This window comes from Oncorhynchus mykiss, chromosome 5 (genome assembly GCF_013265735.2).
Source record: "Oncorhynchus mykiss isolate Arlee chromosome 5, USDA_OmykA_1.1, whole genome shotgun sequence".
NCBI classification, from domain to species: domain Eukaryota; kingdom Metazoa; phylum Chordata; class Actinopteri; order Salmoniformes; family Salmonidae; genus Oncorhynchus; species Oncorhynchus mykiss.
Genome location: NC_048569.1, coordinates 14,128,556 through 14,152,019, shown reverse-complemented (window position 1 = coordinate 14,152,019; position 23,464 = coordinate 14,128,556). Strand labels below are relative to the sequence as shown.

At 42.6% G+C, this 23,464-nt stretch overlaps 2 protein-coding genes across 4 annotated transcripts in view; both read right to left on the bottom strand.

Moving 5' to 3' along the window:
- Positions 1–3,588, bottom strand: part of LOC110523253 (ral guanine nucleotide dissociation stimulator) — an 80,877-nt gene extending 77,289 nt beyond the window's left edge. The window contains exon 1 of the mRNA XM_036976848.1: positions 1,714–3,588. Within this exon, the coding sequence (XP_036832743.1) occupies positions 1,714–1,740 (27 nt within the window). The 5' untranslated portion in view covers positions 1,741–3,588. The remainder of the gene's footprint in view (positions 1–1,713) is intronic.
- Positions 3,589–9,553: 5,965 nt separating this feature from the next.
- On the bottom strand, positions 9,554–23,461 carry LOC110523252 (TBC1 domain family member 13). 3 transcript variants are annotated; one of them, XM_036976843.1, is made up of 13 exons: positions 23,103–23,461; positions 22,872–22,918; positions 20,432–20,505; positions 20,236–20,276; positions 20,049–20,110; positions 18,636–18,735; positions 18,378–18,460; positions 17,941–18,100; positions 15,700–15,910; positions 11,610–11,773; positions 11,150–11,307; positions 10,815–10,896; positions 9,554–10,699 (listed from the first exon to the last, which is right to left on the bottom strand). In XM_036976843.1, the coding sequence occupies exons 2-13, from the start codon at positions 22,892–22,894 to the stop codon at positions 10,634–10,636; spliced, it is 1,224 nt and encodes a 407-aa protein (XP_036832738.1). In that variant the 5' UTR covers positions 22,895–22,918; positions 23,103–23,461; the 3' UTR covers positions 9,554–10,633. The 3 variants fall into 3 exon arrangements, with proteins under 3 accessions (XP_036832738.1, XP_036832736.1, XP_036832739.1); XM_036976841.1 differs by having other exon boundaries at positions 11,150–11,310; positions 23,103–23,228; XM_036976844.1 differs by having other exon boundaries at positions 10,815–10,872; positions 11,150–11,310; positions 23,103–23,208.
- Positions 23,462–23,464: the final 3 nt, after the last annotated feature.

Below are 23,464 nucleotides of genomic sequence, written 5' to 3'. Positions count from 1 at the left end.
AAAAGATGGATTCTACTTTATATTATGGACCAAAACCTTGTATTTACTTGATAATAAAGTAATTACATAGGTTGGTAGTGCAACTACATCATAGGTACATGTCGTAAATAGTTTCATATCACCAAACTCGTAGAACTGGTGTGGTAGTGCCGCTCCAGGCCTGGAGTTGGAGAACTCTGCAGTAGAGGCAAGGCCCAAGGGAACAGCACAACCACCTACTCCTTCTGCGACCCCCAGAGTCGGACCAACAAACAAACCAACGATGGCCCCCCAAGGCCCCCCAGTGCTCACCCCTTCGGACCTTCCCAAAACACGTGCAACAAATGGAGCCTCCAGGGCCGGAATCTCAATGGATTTTGAATGCCTTGGGAGGTGAAATGGAACAGTATTACTCTGTGGCCAACAGGTCATATGACATGGATGGAGTGTGAGAGGATGATGAGGTTGGGTCTAATGCGCTTACGTGACTTCCTCTCCTTGTCTCCTACACGTGTTGCCTTTGGATTGATTCCTTTTGTAAATGTTTTGTGACATTCCATCATATCACAGGCTGGTACACCGGTCTAAGGCACTGCATCTCAGTGCTAGAGGTGTCACTACAGACCCTGGTTCGATTCCAGGCTGTATCACAACCGGACGTGATTTGGAGTCCCATAGGGCGGGACACAATTGGCCCAGTATTGTCCGGGTTTGGCCGGTGTAGGCCGTCATTGTAAATAAGAATTTGTTCTTAACTGACTTGCCAAGTTAAATGAAGTTTAAATACCAGGGAGTAATTTCAATAGCTGAGGGTCTTGGCTTGATGGTCCTTTCTAGTGACTCTTTGGTGGCAGGTAGCCTAGCGGTTAGAGCATTGGGCCAGTAACCGAAAGGTTGCTTGTTCAAATACAAGGTGAAAAGTCTGTCGATGTGATCTTGAGAAAGGCACTTAACCCTAATCCAGGGGTGCTATACTACTATGGCTGTAAAACTGCATATATCCGGTGTATGTGACAAAACACTTTATTTTATTTGTATTTTTTAGTGTAGAGGAAATGTGGTGGAGGATCACTTCCTTAATACCCTCATAACCTCCCTCATTGGCTTTGTTAACATGCTGTGACTGCCATTTACAGGATGATTTCTGCTAAAGCACAGAAAAACGCCACATCAACATTTTAGAGCATCTCAGGATGAAATGTTTTTCAGGATTCAGTATGGGGAACACACACATTCTCTCTCTCACACATACACAGTACTCTAGGCTATTTTATAACAAACTTTTCTGACCCATCATGTTGAGGAAGGAGGGTGGGCAGTGCTGTGCACTACACCATCCCATGTCCCCCGCACTGCCCTCGTTCTGCATGCCATGACAGATGTACAAAAGACATGGCCTTGTGCCAGGCCCTAATCTCTTTTGTAAAGACCATACAATGATGATCCCCTGCCTGGGGAAGTTATTTGAATAGTGCATTATTATGGTAATTCATTCCAAACCATTCTAGCAACTGCGTCCTAGCAGGTTGTTTATCTTAGTTTTTATTCTGAATGCTGTTTTTGCATTTACCGTGAGAAAGTAAATAAATAGGGCTTATCTATAGCGATCAGGCTTGGTCTCTTTAAATGTCTGTCCGGGTAGCCTAGAACTTCAACTAGAGCAACAGATGAAAAAAACGAATTACTTCACCTTTGCCAAAAATAACTTAAAGCAAACTATAAGTATTTTGTTACCTGTGTATCCAGCATCATCATCATCATCTTCTTCTTGGATTCATATCCCCTTCCTTTTCTTTTTCCTGGCAAATCTCGACGCGTCGTGAGGCACTCCTACAATAAAACTCTCCACATTTCGAGCGAAACAGCCAAAAACCCACGGACAGCGCACTTGAAACGTGTCGAATTCCCCGTGACTGTAGTAGCCTAGTGCTCGTGGCTTGTACAGTGCAATATCCTCGGAATACAACAGCGGTGTACAGATGTGTCATCAATTCCACCTCTGTTGATGGCACTCACTAAAAATCAGACTGTAAGCATTAAAAAAAGCTTATCGCACTTGAAAGTTAGACTAATGGCCGAGTAAGAAAAATATCCTCAGTAATGGAAAAGACACTTGCTTCAAATCAAGTGGGCCACATATGGTTTCTATTCAGGGTGATAAACCCGCAGTCCGATTTTTTATCCAGAAATCTGTGGCGGAGCTTGGACAAATAACATTGAAAAAAATAGATCACAGTGGGACAATATTAGAATAAAAAACAAACGGCCTTCACTTCATGCATGGATAGGCCATATATTCATATGACAGTTATATGCTGTATCTATATTTACATTTTAGTAATGTATCTGACGCTATTATTTAGAGCCACTTACAGGACCAATTAAGGTTACGTGCCTTGCTCAAGGGCACATCGACAGATGTTTCACCTAGTCGCCTCGGGGATTCGAACCAGCGACTTTTCTGTTTACTGGTACCTGTGTGAAACGGGATGTTTGCTTGGTTCGAAAAATAACTCTTGATTATATCGAGGTTGCGCCCTTTAAATTCTCAATTAGATTAATTTCATTTGACACTTGGAGACCAAGTGGAATGGATACGATCCCGATGGATACAATAATTCAATGTTGGCCTTGAAAGAAATTTGTAAGTCAGTTACATTATGAAATATGAATTTAAAAAACGGCATAGGGCTATAAATCAGCGATATCCATGTACAATTCAATTGATATTCTCACGCAGCCACTCCACCTCATAACATGATGCTGAAGGCACAGATGGATGACAGGGCGATTCCGATTTCTGGGTCATCTTTTCCTATTGCATTTTTCCCGACAAGATGCCATCACATTTTATGATTTTGTTTTGGATATGATCCAACCATTAGCCTATAGTCATTATAATCATACAATTAATAAGCCCAACATGTATTTTCAGAGTTGGGTGCTCCCCATGTCGATATATGTATATCCAGAGGCTCCCGTTTCTATAATTATCCCAGTGTCTCCATCAAAATATTCTCCTGACACAAAATGGATGGTCTCTCCAATGTCTTGCTTTTTCATATTCTTCTCTGAGCAGACTCCTTCGGGATGTGTGGAATCGTTGTCATATCCCTCCTTCATATGCCTCTGAGGTGTTGGCTGTTCCGTTGAGAAAAAAATACTAACCCCATAAATAGCATGGTGGGAAGCGAGTCCTGTCTTAGCCAAGCAGACGCATTTAAATACCGAACGAGAAAGGTGGACATGTACAAATAAACTACATGTACAAGTAAACGAAAAATCACTGGCATCCACAACGCACGATGTTAGCAAATGAAATTGGAATGCTTCGGTACCCACGAGCTGTTATTGACGAGGCTGAGATGCCCGTGTCTTGGGCTTTACCTCAATTTCGCAGTATACCCTGCGCCGGAGCGGATTGTCATTTCTGAGCCCCGAAGCAAGCATAAAATCATTAATTCTCAAAATTGTCCCAGTGTTGTTCCTTGGTGTAGTCCCGGTCGGGCAGAATAATCAGTCGCTCTCCCCGCCAGCCGGTTGTCGATGAGATGAAGAACAGAGGGAATACTGACAAACCTCACGACCCACTCGCGCTGAATTCTGCGTGCGCAGCCAGCCAGGGCAGATTTGACCTCAATCTGAAATAGCTACATTACAGACATGAATATAATCTATATTGGGTGCCTGCTGTAGTCTAGTGTAGCTGTCACCAAAAGCTCAAAGCCGGCATTAAAAACAAATGTGATCACATAGCCTAGTATGGGGCCTTCGTGACATCATATGATAGGCTAGACTGGTGTGCAAATGCATCGTAGATTAAATGTAGGCTATTTAGTCAAATACAATACTGAGCCACACACTGACCCTACGATTGTCAAATAACTAACATTTATTTTACGGAAATTATAAATAGTTATATTCCTCTCTTTAAAGCCCTTGGTGTTTAGCTCGTGTGAGAGACAGGTAGAATATACAGAATATTCCCGTGATGCCTGGTCTGGCAGATGCGACAAGACTCCTCGTAACCCGCTACGATTTCGGCTTTCCCAAGTCAAACATAAGACTGATATTTTGTAAGATTGACAAATTCAACATGGGCCTAGTATAAAACGTTGACAACAACCTATCATCGCTTACAGAGGAAAAAGAATCATGGGCACCAAGTGGTCTATGGTGCAAGTAAGGGAGGGGTTTCCATGGAAACAAGCTGCTGAAAGCTCAGTACCAAACCAAGTTTAATAACCAGTGATGCTGTACCACTATGTGGCAGGATTTCTAAATTCTGGAAGTCATTATATATTTTTACCAATCATTCAACCATAGTCCCATCATCAAGGTTCAGATATTTATACAAAATAGCCTAAGTATTTGAATCATCATTACAAATGTAGCCGTGATTGAATTAAATTAAAGTAATACTTTTTCAAGACAGGTCAAAAGCAGAACATCAATAGTGAAAATGTCCGATACAATTGACAGAATCTCACAATTATTTAATTGAAACCATCGTTGAAATTTTTATTGTTCAGTTGCAAACACTGTAAACACCAGTATAGAACTCCAATACTAAGATACTGTATATACCCATACAAAAATGTAGTCATGCAAAAAAACAAGAGAAGAGTGTCATACAGACGCATACACACGCAGCATACACTTATGCATACGAACAAACACACACGGTTCATAAAGAGTTCAACTGTTTAAGGATGAAAATACATAGAGCAGAGTACACATGAAAAATAACTTATCAGATGTGGACGCTTCATATCCCAGCTCGAAAAAGCTACTTCAGTTTACAACATCCCTTAGACCAATGCTGCCCATGGTTCATATTTTTTTAACATGGTAGCAATACAAATGTTACATAGTAGCAATAAGATAACCATTAGAAAGAGAGAGTAAAGATTGATGTTAATAACCAGACTGGTGTTTTCCGCCACACAAATATATAAATTAGGAGAAAAGTTATTTATCTGCTAGACATTCATTCTGACCCGCTTTCTCACCATCCCACCCTTGTGTGACTGTCCTTGTCTATCAGTGTTTTGTTACTTGTCATGTTTGTTTGTGGACCCAGGATGAATAGCTGCTGCCTCTGCAAAAGCGAATGGGGATCCAAAAAAACCCTACAAACCTTCCCCCCCAAAAATACACCACAACGTAAACAAAAAAGACAAATCATTCTTTCTTGCATTTGTTGTTCAGGCACATGAGATGAGTGAAAAAAAAGCAACAACAAAAAGTACTGCTACGCCTTTACAGATTTGTAGAGCACTCCCTACTAGGGTTGAGGTCAATTTATGACCTGAATTGAGTGAATTAAATTGGGATTCATGGTTTAGTCCTTTCAGCTCTGTGAACACGAGGTCGGAGCTAGGGCAAGGCGCTAACACATTTTGCATGTCAGCAATCAAGTTTTCAAAATATATAACTTTTAAAATACAGCCGGTGTGATGCATTTTTTTTATCATACCAGCTGTTTTTCTGTATATTGAAAGTTATACATCTTGAAAACTTGATTGCTGACATGCAAAACATTTTTGGAACTTTCTCAAAAATGGACTAATGAAACAAATACCAAAAGATAGTTTTGGGGTGGAATTTTCCTTTAAGGAGAGGGAGGAGACATTACATTGACAGGAAGTGATTTAGAAGCTTTGGAACTCAGCCAATCACTCAAGTTCACCAGGGAAGATGCAGTTGGGATTAAGTCTCCCTTGGTTAAGAGCCCTTAAAGCACAGACAATCGATCTAAACTTGACCTAAACATGACACCTCTCTTTTCCCTCCTATTTCACAAGCTATTAAACAGAAGGGACGAGAGGAAGCAGTCTGTATCAGAAACATTGCTGTGCCATGCAAGTGGACACATGCTACAACCCCATGCTGTACTCACCACGGTCACCAGCTACCCACAATGCACTCTGATAAATATGGTTGTTGGATGAGGAGCAACCATATTGTCCCCAGTCAGTCAAGCAATCAGAATCATCATGACTGTAAACAAAAATACTGTTTCTACAGTTATCCACCGGAAACCGTTTAGAGAGAAGCTGAACTTTCTCTGACCTGTCAGTCGTCTACAAATTCACTATGATGCGGTGGTGGGTGTAGCCAATATAAACCTCATAAATATTTTAATACTTTTCAAAATATTGTTTTTCTTCCTGGCCTAGTCTACAGACTTCAGAGTTCTGCAACGAAGAGCCTGTGTCCCATTCTCTCCCCTCTTACACTGCTTCACGCCCCCACATGTTTCTTCTGCCAGCGTGCTCCGCTCCCTTTTCAGATGCAGAGCCATTGGTGACCTCACCTTACAAAACCAATATAGATGGAGGAAACAACCCCATGTGTTACTAATAACCCCACAATGCTGGGGCTCTGTGGTCTACATTAAACCACAGCACTGAGGGGCTGGAGAATATGAGAGTGAAAAGAGAGAGATGGACAGAAGGGAGGAAGGGAGAGAGATGGACAGAAGGGAGGAAGGGAGAGAGTTGGACAGAAGGGAGGAAGGGAGAGAGATGGACAGAAGGGAGGAAGGGAGAGAGATGGACAGAAGGGAGGAAGGGAGAGAGATGGACAGAAGGGAGGAAGGGAGAGAGATGGACAGAAGGGAGGAAGGGAGAGAGATGGACAGAAGGGAGGAAGGGAGAGAGATGGACAGAAGGGAGGAAGGGAGAGAGATGGACAGAAGGGAGGAAGGGAGAGAGATGGACAGAAGGGAGGAAGGGAGAGAGATGGACAGAAGGGAGGAAGGGAGAGAGTTGGACAGAAGGGAGAGAGATGGACAGAAGGGAGGAAGGGAGAGAGATGGACAGAAAGAGGGAGGGAGAAGAATGGGAGAATTGAGGGAAAACAACCACGGGGAAAGGGTGTAAAGTAAAAACTGTACTTGTTGCACACTTGGCATTTATTATAAAAGGGCCTGAAAATACACAAAGAAGAACCCTTAGAGAAGAATATGGCTACACATAGCATTGTCTAATTCCTGATGTAATCACTATACAGATTTATATAATCGCCACTGGCAACAATGCAATGTTGTCCTTCCACATAGTCAAAGACGTTAAGGATTTTTAAGACAATGGAGGATATGTCAAATCAGAGCACAACACGCTGGACAATTTACATTGTTGCCCTGTGTAGCAGTGGCATGACAAACATTAATCTGACACCAAGGACAATGTGGTGCGAATAACAAACAGACAACGACAAAAGACTGTTCAGCCATGTTAAATTCAACGGAGGATAAATGTTACAGAAAAAGCCATCGACATGCAGGATTACAAAATATATTCTTATATTTAATGATGAGTATGCATTCTCCCTATCTAGCCCTGTTATTCTCAAGTCCACAATTATAGTAGCTTTTTGCCACATAGGATTTGCTGTCTACCGTCAAACGGTTGGCAGAGATGAGACCAGAGGCAGTGAGCTGCTTTCTAAAACAGTCTCAATATAGCTGTAAAACAGATAGTTTGTGGTCCACAAATTGAATGTCTGCTGGATGAGAAACAGAGCGATATGATAAGAGGGAGAATGGCAGTGCATGACGGTTGGCAGGCGGACTGTGGCACGGGGCCTACTGTCTTGCTGCTAGCCCTATCCTGGACAAGCCCTCAAAAATCACAGGGCAAGGAGGGGAGGAAGAGGTGGGAGAAAGGCAAGAGCCATGGAAAAATGGAAAAAAGGAAAGGAAAAAAATTGTGATAGAGCAAAACAAGAACGAGAAAATGTTAGAGAACCATAAACCATTCATCATTGACAACAAACGTTTGTGAATCACAGGAAGACAAGACTTTCCTTTTTGTCATTACTGAATCTTCAAGGGGGGGGATTTGTCACTGTTTATATACATTCATTAAAAGGTTCAATGCAGCTTGGTTTTTTTCCCCCACACAAGTATCAAATTATTTCTAGGTAACAATTAAGTACCTTACTGTGATTGTTTGAAATTAAAATGGTCAAAAGAAAAAAAAATAGCTTCTTAGCAAAGAGCAATTTCTCAAGCAAGATCTTGGCTAAGACTGTCAGGGAGGCTAGGGACTAGGGGAGTAGGGAGGGGGAACTGAAAACTAGCTGTTATTGGCAGAGAGGTTTGGAAATCTTTATTAACCAATTCACCACATGGTGATGTCACCATGGAAGGCCAAAACTCCCTCCCACCAAAACAGGCTGAAATTTCAGGAAGTATTTTCAAACAGCTCTTACACTAAAAGGGCATTATCATAATTTTCACAATTTCAGTATGAATCCAACCTCGGTGTGGAAATATGTAAAACACAGGGAAATCAAGTTTTTGACTGCACTGGGCCTTTAAGATCAAGACATGATTATAGACACACTGATCGACCAAGCCAAGCTGTTTGAACTAGGAGTGTTCCCATTTCATTCAGTGTCAAAATACTCAGCACAGTATCTCTTACTACCTCACTTTAGTACAATAAAGCCACATTGAACCATCGCTAGTCACAGACTGTCAATTTGTACCAATTCCTGTCTAGGCAATTTTTCAGTAGGAACATACCATCTTGCTACTGATATTGTGTTAGAATGTAGACTAATACCATCTTGCTACTGAAATAGTGTTAGACTGTAGACTAATACCATCTTGTTACTGAAATAGTGTTAGAATTTAGACTAATACCATCTTGTTACTGAAATAGAGTTAGAATGTAGACTGAAGCCTCCTGAGTGGCGTAGTGGTCTAAGACACTGCATCGCAGTGCAACAGTAGCTGTGCCACTAGAGATTCTGGGTTTGAGTCCAGGCTCTGTCGCAGCCGGCCGCGGCCTGGGAGACCCATGGGGTGGCGCACAATTGGCCCAGCGTCGTCCGGGTTAGGGGAAGGTTTGGCCGCCAGGGATGTCCTTGTCCCATCGCGCACTAGCGCCTCCTTTGGCGGTCCGGGCGCAGTGCACGGTCGCCAGGTGTACAGTGTTTCCTCCGACACATTGGTGTGGATGGCTTCTGGGTTAAGTGGGCATTGTGTCAAGAAGCAGTTAGTTGGGAGTTGCAGCTATGAGACAATTAGAGACAACGAAATTGGGGAGAAAAAGATGTAAAAAGAAAAGAATATAGACTGATACCATCTTGCCACTGAAAGGGATGGTGATACTTGGAATTTCTAGGGAATGGTAATAAAACTGAAATGCAAACAGTAACAAGGTAACTGTTGTATCATTCTCACAATATTGCTGAAAACAAAGCAAGTCATTATCTGTGTACTTTAAAGTATCACATTATTATGAAGGTCCTACTGTTTGAAAAGGTAAATACATTTCAAGGGTGTCTTAGCTTTGTGGTAAGTGTTAGCGTTTACAAAAAAATAAAAAAATAATCTATAACATTCAATCATAGTGATTTTAAGTAATCAACTCCGTAATTTTTCAACTCTTATCTGTCAACTCCATTATGTGAATACATAAATGTTATCATCATAGCCTTTCAATGTCAGTCATTTATCCATGATAAATATTCAGCTACTATTATCAATCATTTGTTCTCTGTAATAATCTTACAGTATGCAGAGCAAAATGTGTTATGCTTCATTTACAAGACGGCATTCATGTTTAATGTATTCTGGTTTATTCTGGACACTCAATGCGACCAGAGATAGGTCAAAATATATTATAAAAAAATGAATGCCCAATTTAAATTGGATTGATTTGTTTGCTTAGTAATGCCCTCACATCAAAAGCAACCATATCATCGTCATCAATGTATCAATTTCAGTTAGGTTAGTGGGTCGGACAGCAAGTAGCCTAGTGGTTAAGAGCTTTAGGACAGTAACTGAAAGGTCGCTGGTTCGAATTCAGAAGCCGACTAGGTGACCAATCTGCCGATGTGCCCTTGAGCAAGGCACTTAACCCTAATTGCACCTGTAAGTCGCTCTGGATAAGAGCTTCTGCTACATGACACACCAAAAAAAATATAAAACAAGTTTCACATCCCATTGGTTTGACAGCAAACATACATTAATATTGGCGACTCCATCGACACGGAATCAGGTTACAACCAGCTATAAACTGTCCAGACGTGTAGCTCATGTGCGTAGAGTAAATATCTGAGCACGGTCATGAAAACAGAGAGAGAGGATGCTTGCGTTGAGGCCCAATGTCATAACAATCTATACTTTAAAGCAAACCCTGTGGCAACATTTTTTTTTTGCTGTTGTGGTGGTTAGTCTTTACAAGGTAGTATTATATTTCATCTTAATGATAAAAATAAAAAAACGTCACTTTGGCCGTAAAAAAAATAAAGTTATTCCCAACCCACTAAAAAGAAACACCCTAAAAAAAACCTGGGAGTGTGATATTAGCCCTGGCAGACTTTATAATGATGCTTCTGTTGTAATCGTTACTGTGGTTTCTCTGCTTCATATATGCAGATTTGTACACTTTTTTTCAAGTGTTCAGTGCAAAAATAAATAGCTTGAGGCCACACACCCTCCCAGTGGAAAAACTGTCAGGCCGTGAGAGTGAGATGACAAGCCTAAGTACCGAGTTTGGTTTCTCCGACCAACCTTGTACCAAACCTGGCGCCAGGTGTCTTCCTCTCCCTCCTTTGTTGTGCCCAGGGTTATCAGTTTAATGTTGCATCCTCCCCTCCCCAACCAAGGAAGGGAGAAGGGAGGTAGGGGTGGCTATGACCCGTCCTGAAGCTGCTTGGCCTTGGCCAGGATGGTGTGGACATCTGAGATGGGGTAGTCCTGAAGAAGACCAGAGACAATCAGCCAAAACGTCAAGTAAAACCACCGTAATCGCCTAAAACATTACCTACATTGGCCACACTGTATTTGAAAAGATCCTTTCAGATGGTCTTACCTGCAGCAGTCGCATGTTGATCGTGAAGTCGCCTGCCAGCAACTGATCTCGAATCAGTCTGAAACCACACAGGACAGGCATGCTAATCAGAACAGAAATAACAAACAATGCATATCATATGGTAAGATGCAGACACGTATCTTACTAGTATCCAATTCCACCCAAATCCTATCCAATTCCATCCAAATTCAAGTGAATACCAGAATTGCATTGCATTCTTGTCCATGTTCAATTCAACAGACTTGGGGAATTGGGGCTGGGGTCAATCTGTGGGTAGGGGTGTTCCAGCCCAGAGGGCTGTGGTTCGTGGCTAGGGAGGACAGACGGGAACTCACACGAGCATGGCGCAGCAGACCAGGATGAGGAAGTTGAAGCGGTCCTGGTCGGAAAAGAGTGTGTCCCAGATGCGGATGACGTCGGGCAGGAGGAACTCCTGAGACAGCAGCAGGGTCAGCCAGCGGAAGGTGAAGTACTGAGGCTTGATGTTCTGCTCCTGCTGTTAAAGAGAAGGGAGTTAGGGGGTTGAAATATTGAACTAGCCTCCATAATAACTACAAACATCATTACATTATCCCACTAAATGAATTCATCAAATGAAGTGTTGGTTTTGATTAGGAGGTGCATGGGGAAAATGAATAGGTAAACAGATCAAATGTATAACCCCCCCCCCCCCCCCCCCCCCCCTATACCCCTATGAACTTGTATCCTTTCAGAGCCGTGAAGACGAGTCAACAAGGGCCCAGGAAAAGGGCATAGGGATGGCTTTGGGACTGGGCCCAGGAGTCCGTCGCTCACCAGTTTAATGTAGAGCTCCATGTCCTTCTCCTTGAGCATGGAGTAGACGCTCTCCATCTTGTAGGTGATGCCGCACTGTGAGTCGTCCAGACTCTTGATGAACATGTCCCGGTTCTCCGACATCAGGTTGGTGAAACAAAAGAAGGTGTCCGCCTCAGCGTGCTCTGATTGGTTGGACGGTCAATTAGTAAACCAGTCAATCAATCAGTCAATCGTGCACTAACTAGTTTCAATTGTGTCTGTCTGTCTATATATGACAGACGTTAAAATACTTCTAAATGGAGGTCAAGCAATAAATATCTGAGAATTAGAAGTGATCGGGAAGAAGGGGGGGTCCCTCATTTGTCCTCTAGCTGGCAGTCCTGAATCAGTTAGCTTGATCCATTCCATCACAGAACACCCATTCCGTCACAGAACACCCATTCCTTCACAGAACACCCATTCCTTCACAGAACACCCATTCCTTCACAGAACACCCATTCCTTCACAGAACATTAGCACTCTGATGCAGACAAGTGCAATCCCCATTGAGACCGTGTCTGTGCCTTGACCTAGGTTGGGCAAAACTAAACATGGCGGTGTTTGCCTTAGCAATCTCACTAGGATAAAGACCTCCTCCATTCCTGTCATTATTGATAGAGATCATGATACCAAAGGCAATTATAGTCAATTAACTAATCACTGATCATAATCTTGATGTGTTTGGCCTGACTGAAACATGGCTTAAGCCTGATGAATTTACTGTGTTAAATGAGGCCTCACCTCCTGGCTACACTAGTGACCATATCCCCCATGCATCCCGCAAAGGCGGAGGTGTTGATAACATTTACGATAGCAAATTTCAATTTACAAAATAAAAAATGACGTTTTCGTCTTTTGAGCTTCTAGTCATGAAATCTATGCAGCCTACTCAATCACTTTTTATAGCTACTGTTTACAGACCTCCTGGGCCATATACAGCGTTCCTCATTGAGTTCCCTGAATTCCTATCGGACCTTGTAGTCATAGCAGATAATATTCTAATCTTTGGTGACTTTAATATTCACATGGAAAAGTCCACAGACCCACTCCAAAAGGCTTTCGGAGCCATCATCGACTCAGTGGGTTTTGTCCAACATGTCTCTGGACCTACTCACTGTCACAGTCATACTATGGACCTAGTTTTGTCCCATGGAATAAATGTTGTGGATCTTAATGTTTTTCCTCATAATCCTGGACTATCGGACCACCATTTTATTACGTTTGCACATGCAACAAATAATCTGCTCAGACCCCAACCAAGGAACATCAAAAGTCGTGCTATAAATTCACAGACAACACAAAGATTCCTTGATGTCCTTCCAGACTCCCTCTGTCTACCCAAGGATGCCAGAGGACAAAAATCAGTAAACCACCTAACTGAGGAACTCAATTTAACCTTGCGCAATACCCTAGATGCAGTTGCACCCCAAAAAACATTTATCATAAGAAACTAGCTCCCTGATATACAGAAAATACCAGAGCTCTGAAGCAAGCTTCCAGAAAATTGGAACGGAAATGGCGCCACACCAAACTGGAAGTCTTCCGACTAGCTTGGAAAGACAGTACCGTGCAGTATCGAGGAGCCCTTACTGCTGCTCGATCATCCTATTTTTCCAACCTAATTGAGGAAAATAAGAACAATCCAAAATTATTTTTTGATACTGTCGCAAAGCTAACTAAAAAGCAGCATTCTCAAGAGAGGATGGCTTTCACTTCAGCAGTAATAAATTCATGAACTTCTTTGAGGAAAAGATCATAATTATTAGAAAGCAAATTACGGACTCCTCTGTAAATCTGCGTATTTCTTCAAAGCTAAGTTGTCCTGAGTCTGCACAACTCTGCCAGGACCTAGGATCAAGAGAGACACTCAAAATAAACTCGAAATAAAGCCTCTCTTGAAAAAGTCAAACCTTGACCCAGAAAATATAAAAAATTATCAGCCTATATCGAATCTTCCATTCCTCTCAAATATTTTAGAAAATGCTGTTGCGCAGTAACTCACTGCCTTCCTGAAGACAAACAATGTATACGAAATGCTTCAGTCTGGTTTTAGACCCCATCATAGCACTGAGACTGCACTTGTGAAGGTGGTAAATTACCTTTTAATGGCATCAGACCGAGGCTCTGCATCTGTCCTCGTGCTCCAAGACCTTAGTGCTGCTTTTGATACCATCGATCAGCACATTCTTTTGGAGAGATTGGAAACCCAAATTGGTCTATACAGACAAGTTCTGGCCTGGTTTAGATCTTATTTGTCGGAAATATATCAGTTTGTCTCTGTGAATGGTTTGTCGTCTGACAAATCAACTGTACATTTCGGTGTTCCTCAAGGTTCCGTTTTAGGACCACTAGTGTTTTCATTATATATTTTACCTCTTGGGGATGTCATTCGAAAACATAATGTTAACTTTCACTGCTATGCAGATGACACACAGCTGTACATTTCAATGAAACATGGTGAAGCCCCAAAATTGCCCTTGCTAGAAGCATGTGTTTCAGACATAAGGAAGTGGATGGCTGCAAACTTTCTACTTTTAAACTCGAACAAAACAGAGATGCTTGTTCTAGGTCCCAAGAAACAAAGAGATCTTCTGTTGAATCTGACAATTAATCTTAGTGGTTGTACAGTCGTCTCAAATAAAACTGTGAAGGACCTCGGCGTTACTCTGGACCCTGATCTCTCTTTTGAAGAACATATCAAGACTGTTTCAAGCACAGCTTTTTTCCATCTATGTAACATTGCAAAAATAAGAAACTTTCTATCCAAAAATGATGCAGAAAAATTAATCCATGCTTTTGTCACTTCTAGGTTAGACTACTGCAATGCTCTACTTTCCTGCTACCTGGACAAAGCACTAAATAAACTTCAGTTGGTGCTAAATACGGCTGCTAGAATCCTGACTAGAACCAAAATATTTGATCATATTACTCCAGTGCTAGCCTCCCTACACTGGCTTCCTGTCAAGGCAAGGGCTGATTTCAAGGTTTTACTGCTAACCTACAAAGCATTACATGGGCTTGCGCCTACCTATCTCTCTGATTTGGTCCTGCCGTACATACCTACACGTACGCTACGGTCACAAGACGCAGGCCTCCTAAATGTCCCTAGAATTTCTAAGCAAACAGCTGGAGGCAGGGCTTTCTCCTATAGAGCTCCATTTTTAGGGAATGGTCTGCCTACCCATGTGAGACGCAAACTCGGTCTCAAACTTTAAGTCTTTACTGAAGACTCATCTCTTCAGTGGGTCATATGATTGAGTGTAGTCTGGCCCAGGAGTGTGAAGGTGAACGGAAAGGCTCTGGAGCAACGAACCGCCCTTGCTGTCTCTGCCTGGCCGGTTCCCCTCTTTCCACTGGGATTCTCTGCCTCTAACCCTATTACAGGGGCTGAGTCACTGGCTTACTAGGGCTCTTTCATACCGTCCCTAGGAGGGGTGCGTCACTTGAGTGGGTTGAGTCACTGATGTGATCTTCCTGTCTGGGTTGGCACCCCCCCTTGGGTTGTGCCGTGGCGGAGATCTTTGTGGGCTATACTCGGCCTTGTCTCAGGATGGTAAGTTGGTTGTTGAAGATATCCCTCTAGTGGTGTGGGGGTTGTGCTTTGGCAAAGTGGGTGGGGTTATATCCTTCCTGTTTGGCCCTGTCTGGGGGTGTAATCGGATGGGGCCACAGTGTCTCCTGACCCCTCCTGTCTCAGCCTCCAGTATTTATGCTGCAGTAGTTTATGTGTCGGGGAGCTAGGGTCAGTTTGTTATATCTGGAGTACTTCTCCTGTCCTATCCGGTGTCCTGTGTGAATTTAAGTATGCTCCCTCTAATTCTCTCTCTCGGAGGACCTGAGCCCTAGGACCATGCCTCAGGACTACCTGACATGATGACTCCTTTGAGATATCAGCTGATGTATGAAGGGCTATATAAATACATTTGATTTGATTTGCAATGGGACTATCAGAGAGAAGTAGCAGCAAATAGAGCTGATATTTGCCATTAATACAACAGAATAGTACTTTAGTAGTCTATCTACACTACAGAGGCGTCTTCTGCTCTGCTCCCAAGAAACCTCCACCCACCTCTCCACTTGTCATTGGGGTCGGTAGCGAAGGTGTAGTAGAGGGGTCCCACCACCTCGTTCATGCCCTGCACGTAGGCGATGCCCGGGTTGAGCTTAGCGTAGATGAACAGGATGCGCTCCACCACCTCCCAGTGGGCCTCACAGCCATTGGGCAGCACCTCGTACTCGTTTGAAGGGTACAGGTTGAGGGCCTTGCCCGGGGAGCTCACCTGAAGAGGGGGGAGGTAAAGAGGGGAAAGGGTGTGTAGAGAGGAGAGGGGAGAATGGGTAGGAGAGAGGGGGGGGGGGGGGGGGGGGGGGGGTTAGGCCCAGTCCAAAAACAACCACTACCCCCGCTTGTGTAGATCTGAACAGATTAGATGGGTATGAGCAATATGGACAACATTTCTACCATATTGCTTATCCACAAGCAACAGTTATCAAAGCAGCATGACAGCTCTCGCCATGGAAGAAACGCATTGGTGAGGGGAATCCACAAAGATTGGAATTCAAATTCTAGTTATTTGTTATAGAATGGAGATGGACACAAGCCGAATACACCCATAAGTCAAATAGGGTTATCAAGCCAATATCGGAGGGGTATACTACAAAGCAGAATCAACTTCAATAAACAACCAGAAATAACTATTGAGTTTCTAATTCATTAAGAAAGCTAAACTTAGATGTGTTTTGTGTTGTTTGAGTTAATTACACCATGCCCATTTCAAGTTAGAATATTTCAGAATATTTCGGCAAGTTAGCTGGACAACTCATTGATCCTGCTTTGTAGTATCCCCCTTGCCAAACTTGCCGAGACCTTGCATACTCACCACAGCTTGTGCATCGTGACCGCATTGCTTAAAGCAGAAGAGTAGGGTGGGGGAATGAACATAACACAGGGTAGTAGAGTCAGCACTACTGCCAACTGAATAGTGTTTTCCCTATTGTTACCTAAACAAGGTCACCCTGCCGCCTATGGGAGTGGAAGCATTGACAAATCAAATATTCTTGGATGCATATACAGTTTAGCAGGTGTTATGTCAGTTGCAGTGTAATGCGTATGTTCCTAGTTCCTATTAATCAATGCAAACAAGCACAATAATATATTTTTTTAAATTATCAAATATTTTGAATAGCAGTAGATATACTGTATAAATAGTATGTAAACATTATTAAAGTGACCAGTGTTCAGTGACTATGTACATAGGGCAGCAGTCCCTAAGATGCAGGGTAGGCTGTGGCTCGGATGGCTGAGGTCCTTAGATGATCTTTTTGGCCTTCCTGTGACACCAGGTGCTGATGATGTCCTGGAGGGCAGGCAGTGTGCACCAGGTTACACGTTGGGCTGACTGCACCAGCCTCTGGAGAGCCCTGCGGTTGCGGACGGTGCAATTGCTCTACCAGGTGGTGATACAGCCTGACAGGATGCTCTCAATTGTGCATCTGTAGAAATACCTGAGGGTCTTAGGAGCAAAGCCGAATTTCTTCACTGTCGGTGTGATCTGACCATTTCAGGTCCTCAGTGATGTGCACACCGAGGAACTTGAAGCTTTTGACCCTCTCCACTGGGGCACCGTCGATGTGGATGGGGGCGTGTCGATGTGGATGGGGGTGTGCTCTCTCTGTTGTCTCTTGTAGTCCAGGATCAGCTCCTTCGTTTTGTTGACTGTGAGGGAGGTTATTTTCCTGGCAACACTCTGCCAGAGCAATCCCCTCTTCCCTGTAGGCTGTCTCGTCGTTGTTGGTAATCAGGTCTAACACCGTTGTGTCGTCAGCAAACTTGATGATTCAGTTGGAGGCGTGCGTGGTCACGCAGTCGTGGGTGAAAAGGGAGTACAGTGTGTTGAGGGTCAGTGTAGCAGAGGTGTTGTTGCTTACTTTCACCACCTGGGGTCGACCCGTCAGGAAATCTAGGATACCGTTGCACAGGTTTCAGACACAGGGCCCTGAGTTTAGTGATGAGCGCAGAGGGCACAATGGTGTTGAAGGCTGAGCTGTCGTCGATGAACAGCATTCTTACACAGGTATTCCTCGTCACATTTTGCATTTGAGTCATTTAGCTGACGCTCTTTTCCAGAGCGACTTACCAGAGCTATTAGGGTAAAGTGCCTTGCTCAAGGGCACGTCAACAGATATTTCAACTAGTCGGCGATTAGAACCAGTAACCTTTCGGTTAGTGGCCCAACGCTCAACTGCTAGGCTACCTGCCAAATGAAACGGACACATACACACACTCTCTCTCTGTGTTGGTCAGACTCACGTTGGTGACCCCGCTGCGGTTGCGGTCCACGGTCTGGGCCTTGAGGGTGGTCTGTTCCACACGGCACCTGAGGGTCTCATAGTCATTCTGGGGGTCCAGGATCAGCTGGCATGGGTAGTCTGTGGGCCACTGGAAGAAGGCCATGTCTGGGTACAGACGCCTGCCATTACAGAAATACATTAGTTAGTTAGCACTTAATAGTTATAATCCTCTTTGTTCCTTTGTGGAATAGAAGACATCCTTCCATGAGAAAAAGCCACTGCTGCTGACCTTCTGCCTATTTAGAGATGGTATTCCATGACAGGCTACTGGAATACATTAATAGACTATTCATTAATGCTCGCCCCGGCTCTGGAGGACGAGTTACTAATAATACAAGAAGATATTCACTTCACAGTCAGCTAAAGAAGTGCCTAGCTTGTTGCCAAGCTACCTACCTGACATCTTTATCAATCTGCAGCAGCACCTCGTTGTCTCTGAAGTAGTTGTTCCACTTGCTCTCTGGGCTGGGGTTGAGAGGCTGAGAGATTGCAAGAAATTTAGAAAGACGGAATTAAAATTAATGTATGGGAAAATTCGGTGAAAGTTCCTGCGTATTAGCCGAGACAACCCAGCGGTGTGTATCAGAGTAGGAAATTGGTCTATTTTGGGGGGGGGGGGGGGGGGGTAAAGAAGGAGGGAGAGGAGGAACTCACGTGGTCCTCCATGGTCACATCCTCTCTGGAGAGGCCCAGGTTGGCCTTAGCGATGCCGGGCTGGATAATCATCTCCTTCAGGAACTGGGAATAACCCTCCCTGTGGGCACAAAATTAAATACAGTATTCTATTGTATCTCGACACCCGTGGATTAACGCAAGAGTCAGGGACTATCGGAGGTCAGCTAATCCTAATTGCTTCATTTCAGGAGTTCAATTTGACTAACAATTACAAGGAATTGGCAACTTGTTCTCATTCTGAGAATTAAGGAAGGCCACTTGATTTCAACATCTGAACAAAGTGGACAGGCTAACATCCTTTTAAACAGTTGGAGATGGACAGAAGGTTGTGTTAATAACTATTCAACTGTTTTGCCTGGTTAGCTGGAATTCAGAGCTTGTTTAATTATACCTAGATCCAAGTTGAATAAATTTGAAATCTAAATATTAGCTGGCTACTCATTATCACGTGGGCTTGTGAGATTGTTTATAAGACCTTTGTTAATTTTCTAAAAGGGAGGGCTTGGTCGGTAGGGATGTCCTTGTCTCATCGCGCACCAGCGACTCCTGTGGCGGGCCGGGCGCAGTGCGCGCTAACCAAGGTTGCCAGGTGCACGGTGTAGCCTCCGACACATTGGTGCGGCTGGCTTCCGGGTTGGATGCGCGCTGTGTTAAGAAGCAGTGCGGCTGGTTGGGTTGTGTATCGGAGGACGCATGACTTTCAACCTTCGTCTCTCCCGAGCCCGTACGGGAGTTGTAGCGATGAGACAAGATAGTAGCTGCTACAACAATTGGATACCACAAAATTGGGGAGAAAAAAGGGGTAAAAATTCAAATATTAAAAAAAATAATAAATTAAGAAATGATCGTGGACTTCTGGAAACAGCAGAGGAGCAGCACCCTATCCACATCGACGGGACAATCCTGTCTCAAGGATGATCAATGGAAACAGGATGAACATCTCAAGGATTATCAATGGAAACAGGATGCACTCGAGCTCAATTTCAAGTCTCATAGCAAAGAGTATGAACACTTATGTAAAAAAGGTATTTCTGTTCAATTTTTTATAAATTGGCAAAAAAGTTTTTTTATTTTTTATTTAAAAAAAAAAGGATTTTCGCTTTGTCATTATGGGGTATATTGTGTAGACTGGTGAGGATTTGTATTTATTTAATCCATTTAAGAATAAGGCTGTAACGTAACAAAATGTGGAAAAGGGGAAGGGGCCTGAACACTGTATATAGTGAATCCTCCATAAGTTTGAAAAAAATAGAAATATGAGTTTTGGGCCATATCGCACAGCCCTATTTCAAACCGGTCTTGCAAGTGCACACATTTCTTATTCTGACCATTTCAATACATCTCCTCTTGTTGATAAATAATTGATGTCCATCAGTACTGGAGACATTTTACCTCTGCTTTTTGAGAAAGGAGTCCCACATCGTCTGGTCCAGAGGCAGGTAGTTTAGAAGGACCTGAAAACATGGAAGCAAGTCACTCGAAATAAGAATCCCAATCACTCACAGATAAGATTAGAAAAACAGGCTGAAACTAATACTACATACTGTAGATGTCTATTAAAAGGGGTGGAGCAACTCACTTTCCAGCAAAGTGCACGGATGCCTCCTTCAAATGGGATACCTGAGAGAGAGATAGGAGGATGGAGGAGAGAAGGAGGAATGACAAAAAAAGATGAATACAGGACAAGAGAAAGTGAAATAAGGAGACATAATAACATACTAAGTAAAAACATGAAAAAATTACATTCTAGAAATGAAGGCAAAGTTTTTTCTCACCGCTGAAGCAAAGTTCCCGGAGTGCATTCAAGTCTAGCTTCTCTTCACTCAAGGCCACCTTGAATTCCTGGATCCTTTAATTGTACAAGAAAGGGAAAAATAACATCAATATAGGCTGTGGTGTAAGAAGCATATTGTGTGCTGCATTCATGTAAATCTTAAAATATACAGACATGGCTTAATGCCTCCCATGAAGAATAAGGAGGGACACAGTCCCATAATGCCTCATTCAGATTATGCACATGTAGCAGACCGAAAACAGGAGAGGGTGTTGTAGGTGGGTAGACTCATGATTATTTATCTATGAGAAGAAGGATAGATGCAATCTACACAGGGCTGCACAGTTCCATGTGTTTACCTTATACATTCCCTGGGGAGTCATGTGGCCATTAATGTGGCTAGAAAAGGAGGAGGTTCTGACCAATTGCCCCTCCCCACTAACTTGGTACCAATAGCCATAAACCCCCAGTACAACATAATTGATTTGTCCAACTTCCACCTCAGACAGCTGCTCAGGTAACAGTCTTTGAAATGCAGATTTACCAACACAGCCAGCTTCAACTGTTCTTATGGTACAAAAAAGCATATTAAATGGAGGGACTTTGACAGAATGCCCCTTTAATGGTTTGTAACACTTGAATTACTCATTAAATATACAGTACCGCCACTAGTTTATACGTGCAAACATCCTCCTGACAGCTGGACTGCATGGGTACAGTGATACCTATGTGAACTCATGATCAATGCGGACTGTCTGTCCTCCTGTCATGATCAGCTGATCAGCAAATCACAGTACCCATTGGTGTGGTGGTTAGGCTACATTATCACTAAAAGGAAAATAAGCATTGATTCTCCCAGAGGAAATCAAAATAGATTGGGGTTGATTGATTGTTGTGATTTATCCCAAAAGTATTAAAGGCTTAGGCTATACAGCAGTGCTTAGGCTATACAGCAGTGCTTAGGCTATACAGCAGAGCTTTGGCTAAAGCTGAACGCTCAGTGTTAGCTTTTAGAAAGAGGTGCATGCAGAACTGACAGGGTTGGATATACAACATCAGAGAGTTAGCTATATCTGTGATGTTCTGATTTTGTTCTAACCTACTGAAGAGAACCAAAGCAAGAGTTATGATATCAATCTAGTATGCCTTTCTCCTGTAATAGCTATTTATCTTTTTCCTGGACGGCTACATCCTGTTTGTCATGGCTCCCTCAAACTGCAGACAATCAGCAAAGTTGCTGGGTGCTATTCAAAGGGAAATACAGTTAATTTGTTTATCATCAAGCAACAGCCCTCACGAGACACCAGTCCTGACCTCAGATCACTAACTTCAATACTAGGTAAAATTGCTTTGCTGTTACAATTAAACCCTAAAGTGGGCTACCCTTCATAACATTGGATCCATTATTTTCCTGGAACAAGAAAGTCCAAAAGCAAAAGTGAATAGTAGCCTAAAAACAAGGGAAGCTTTAATAATTAATAGCCAAAGTTTGACAACATTTCAGCCATCACAGAAAATAGGTTACCATAGTAGGCATATGAACAGTTTTATTTAGCCACATAATAGCAGGCCCCTAAATAGATTCAAATCAAGTAAATTAGTGTGTCCTGCTTGAACTGCCCCTGTCTTACAAGGGTTGAAAGGGATGTCCTGTCAGCATTTGCATTGTATAGGTCAAATGTAATGCAACATACCAACATTGTACCTTGATTAGGCTATTCTGTATTTCTCCTTGTCTTGTGGATTATCAATAGCTGACATTAAGTTGAATACAACACACAGGTTTGACTGTCTCTAGTCTAAAGTGGTCTCAGTTTGTCGTGATAACTTGATCAGTGGAGAATGTGGGTATGTTAGTAACCTAAGTTGCATAATTGCATTTGAGGAATTAGGTAGTACAAGTTCTGCATTCTCTTAGCCCAGTCCTTCCTCAACAGTTTAACGTTAGCCACTACCTAGTTCATTGAAAACCTCGAAATAAATGGCCCTTTAGGGTTCCTTCAGTTTAAATTGAATTCTAACTATTAATAGTTACAGTCACTGAAATAGACAAACATGATAGTTGTGTCTACGCTTGAGCAAAAAAAAATATTATCCCCATACAATAGATAGTTAGCTAGATACGAAACAATTATTTCATTCAAGCAGGGTATGGGGGGTAATATTGTCTGCAATGTAGTACAATACAGAAGCGAGCACTTTCATCGATATTGATACCAGATGTCTTCCCAACGGGCTAACGTTAGCTATCTAGCTAGCTAACGTTAGCTAACCAGTTGGCTAAAGTGAGCTTACAGAGCTTTTGGAGTCTACCACATAATACACGAACAATTAGCTACAGAGAACGCACCACAAGACAAAAAACACAAAACGTACATGACATTTCCTCGAATTTGTTATTATGGCCCAATGTCCATTCATAAATCAAATGTACACCTCACCTGCTTCGGTAGGAGCTCGACATGTTGGAAGAATCCAAAAGCTAGACCTGTGTGCCACAAGAAAAATAGTCCGATGGGGAAACATACAACATTTTGTAAAAACTACTCAAATGACTATGTGGCTTATTCATATGCTCCAATTACATATGTAAAAACAAAAACTCGATGTTTATTTTCTTGAAGTCACACTTATCATAGTTGGACTGAAATGCTATTTCTGATTGTACTCACACTGTAAACTTCACGAGCATATCACCTTTCCAGTGTTGGATGATCTCTGCTATATATTTTTTTAGTTATGCCCAGTCAACAAATGTATGCATAATAATTTTCATGTCATTTTACTACTTTGCATTATTTTATGTAAATAATAATTATAATTGCTTTTTGCACTACCTATGTGCAGTGCGTGCATTTATTTTGTGTTCAATGCCAGATCTGGTTACAAGTTCATTATAACTCACCAGTTAGATAGATACCCTCCCTATCCCAAATGTTGAGAGGATTTTACTAACAATGACCATGCAACAACATATAGCTAGCTACTTTCATAAAATGCAAGGAGAATTGTGTTTCTCATTACCTTCCCGTTC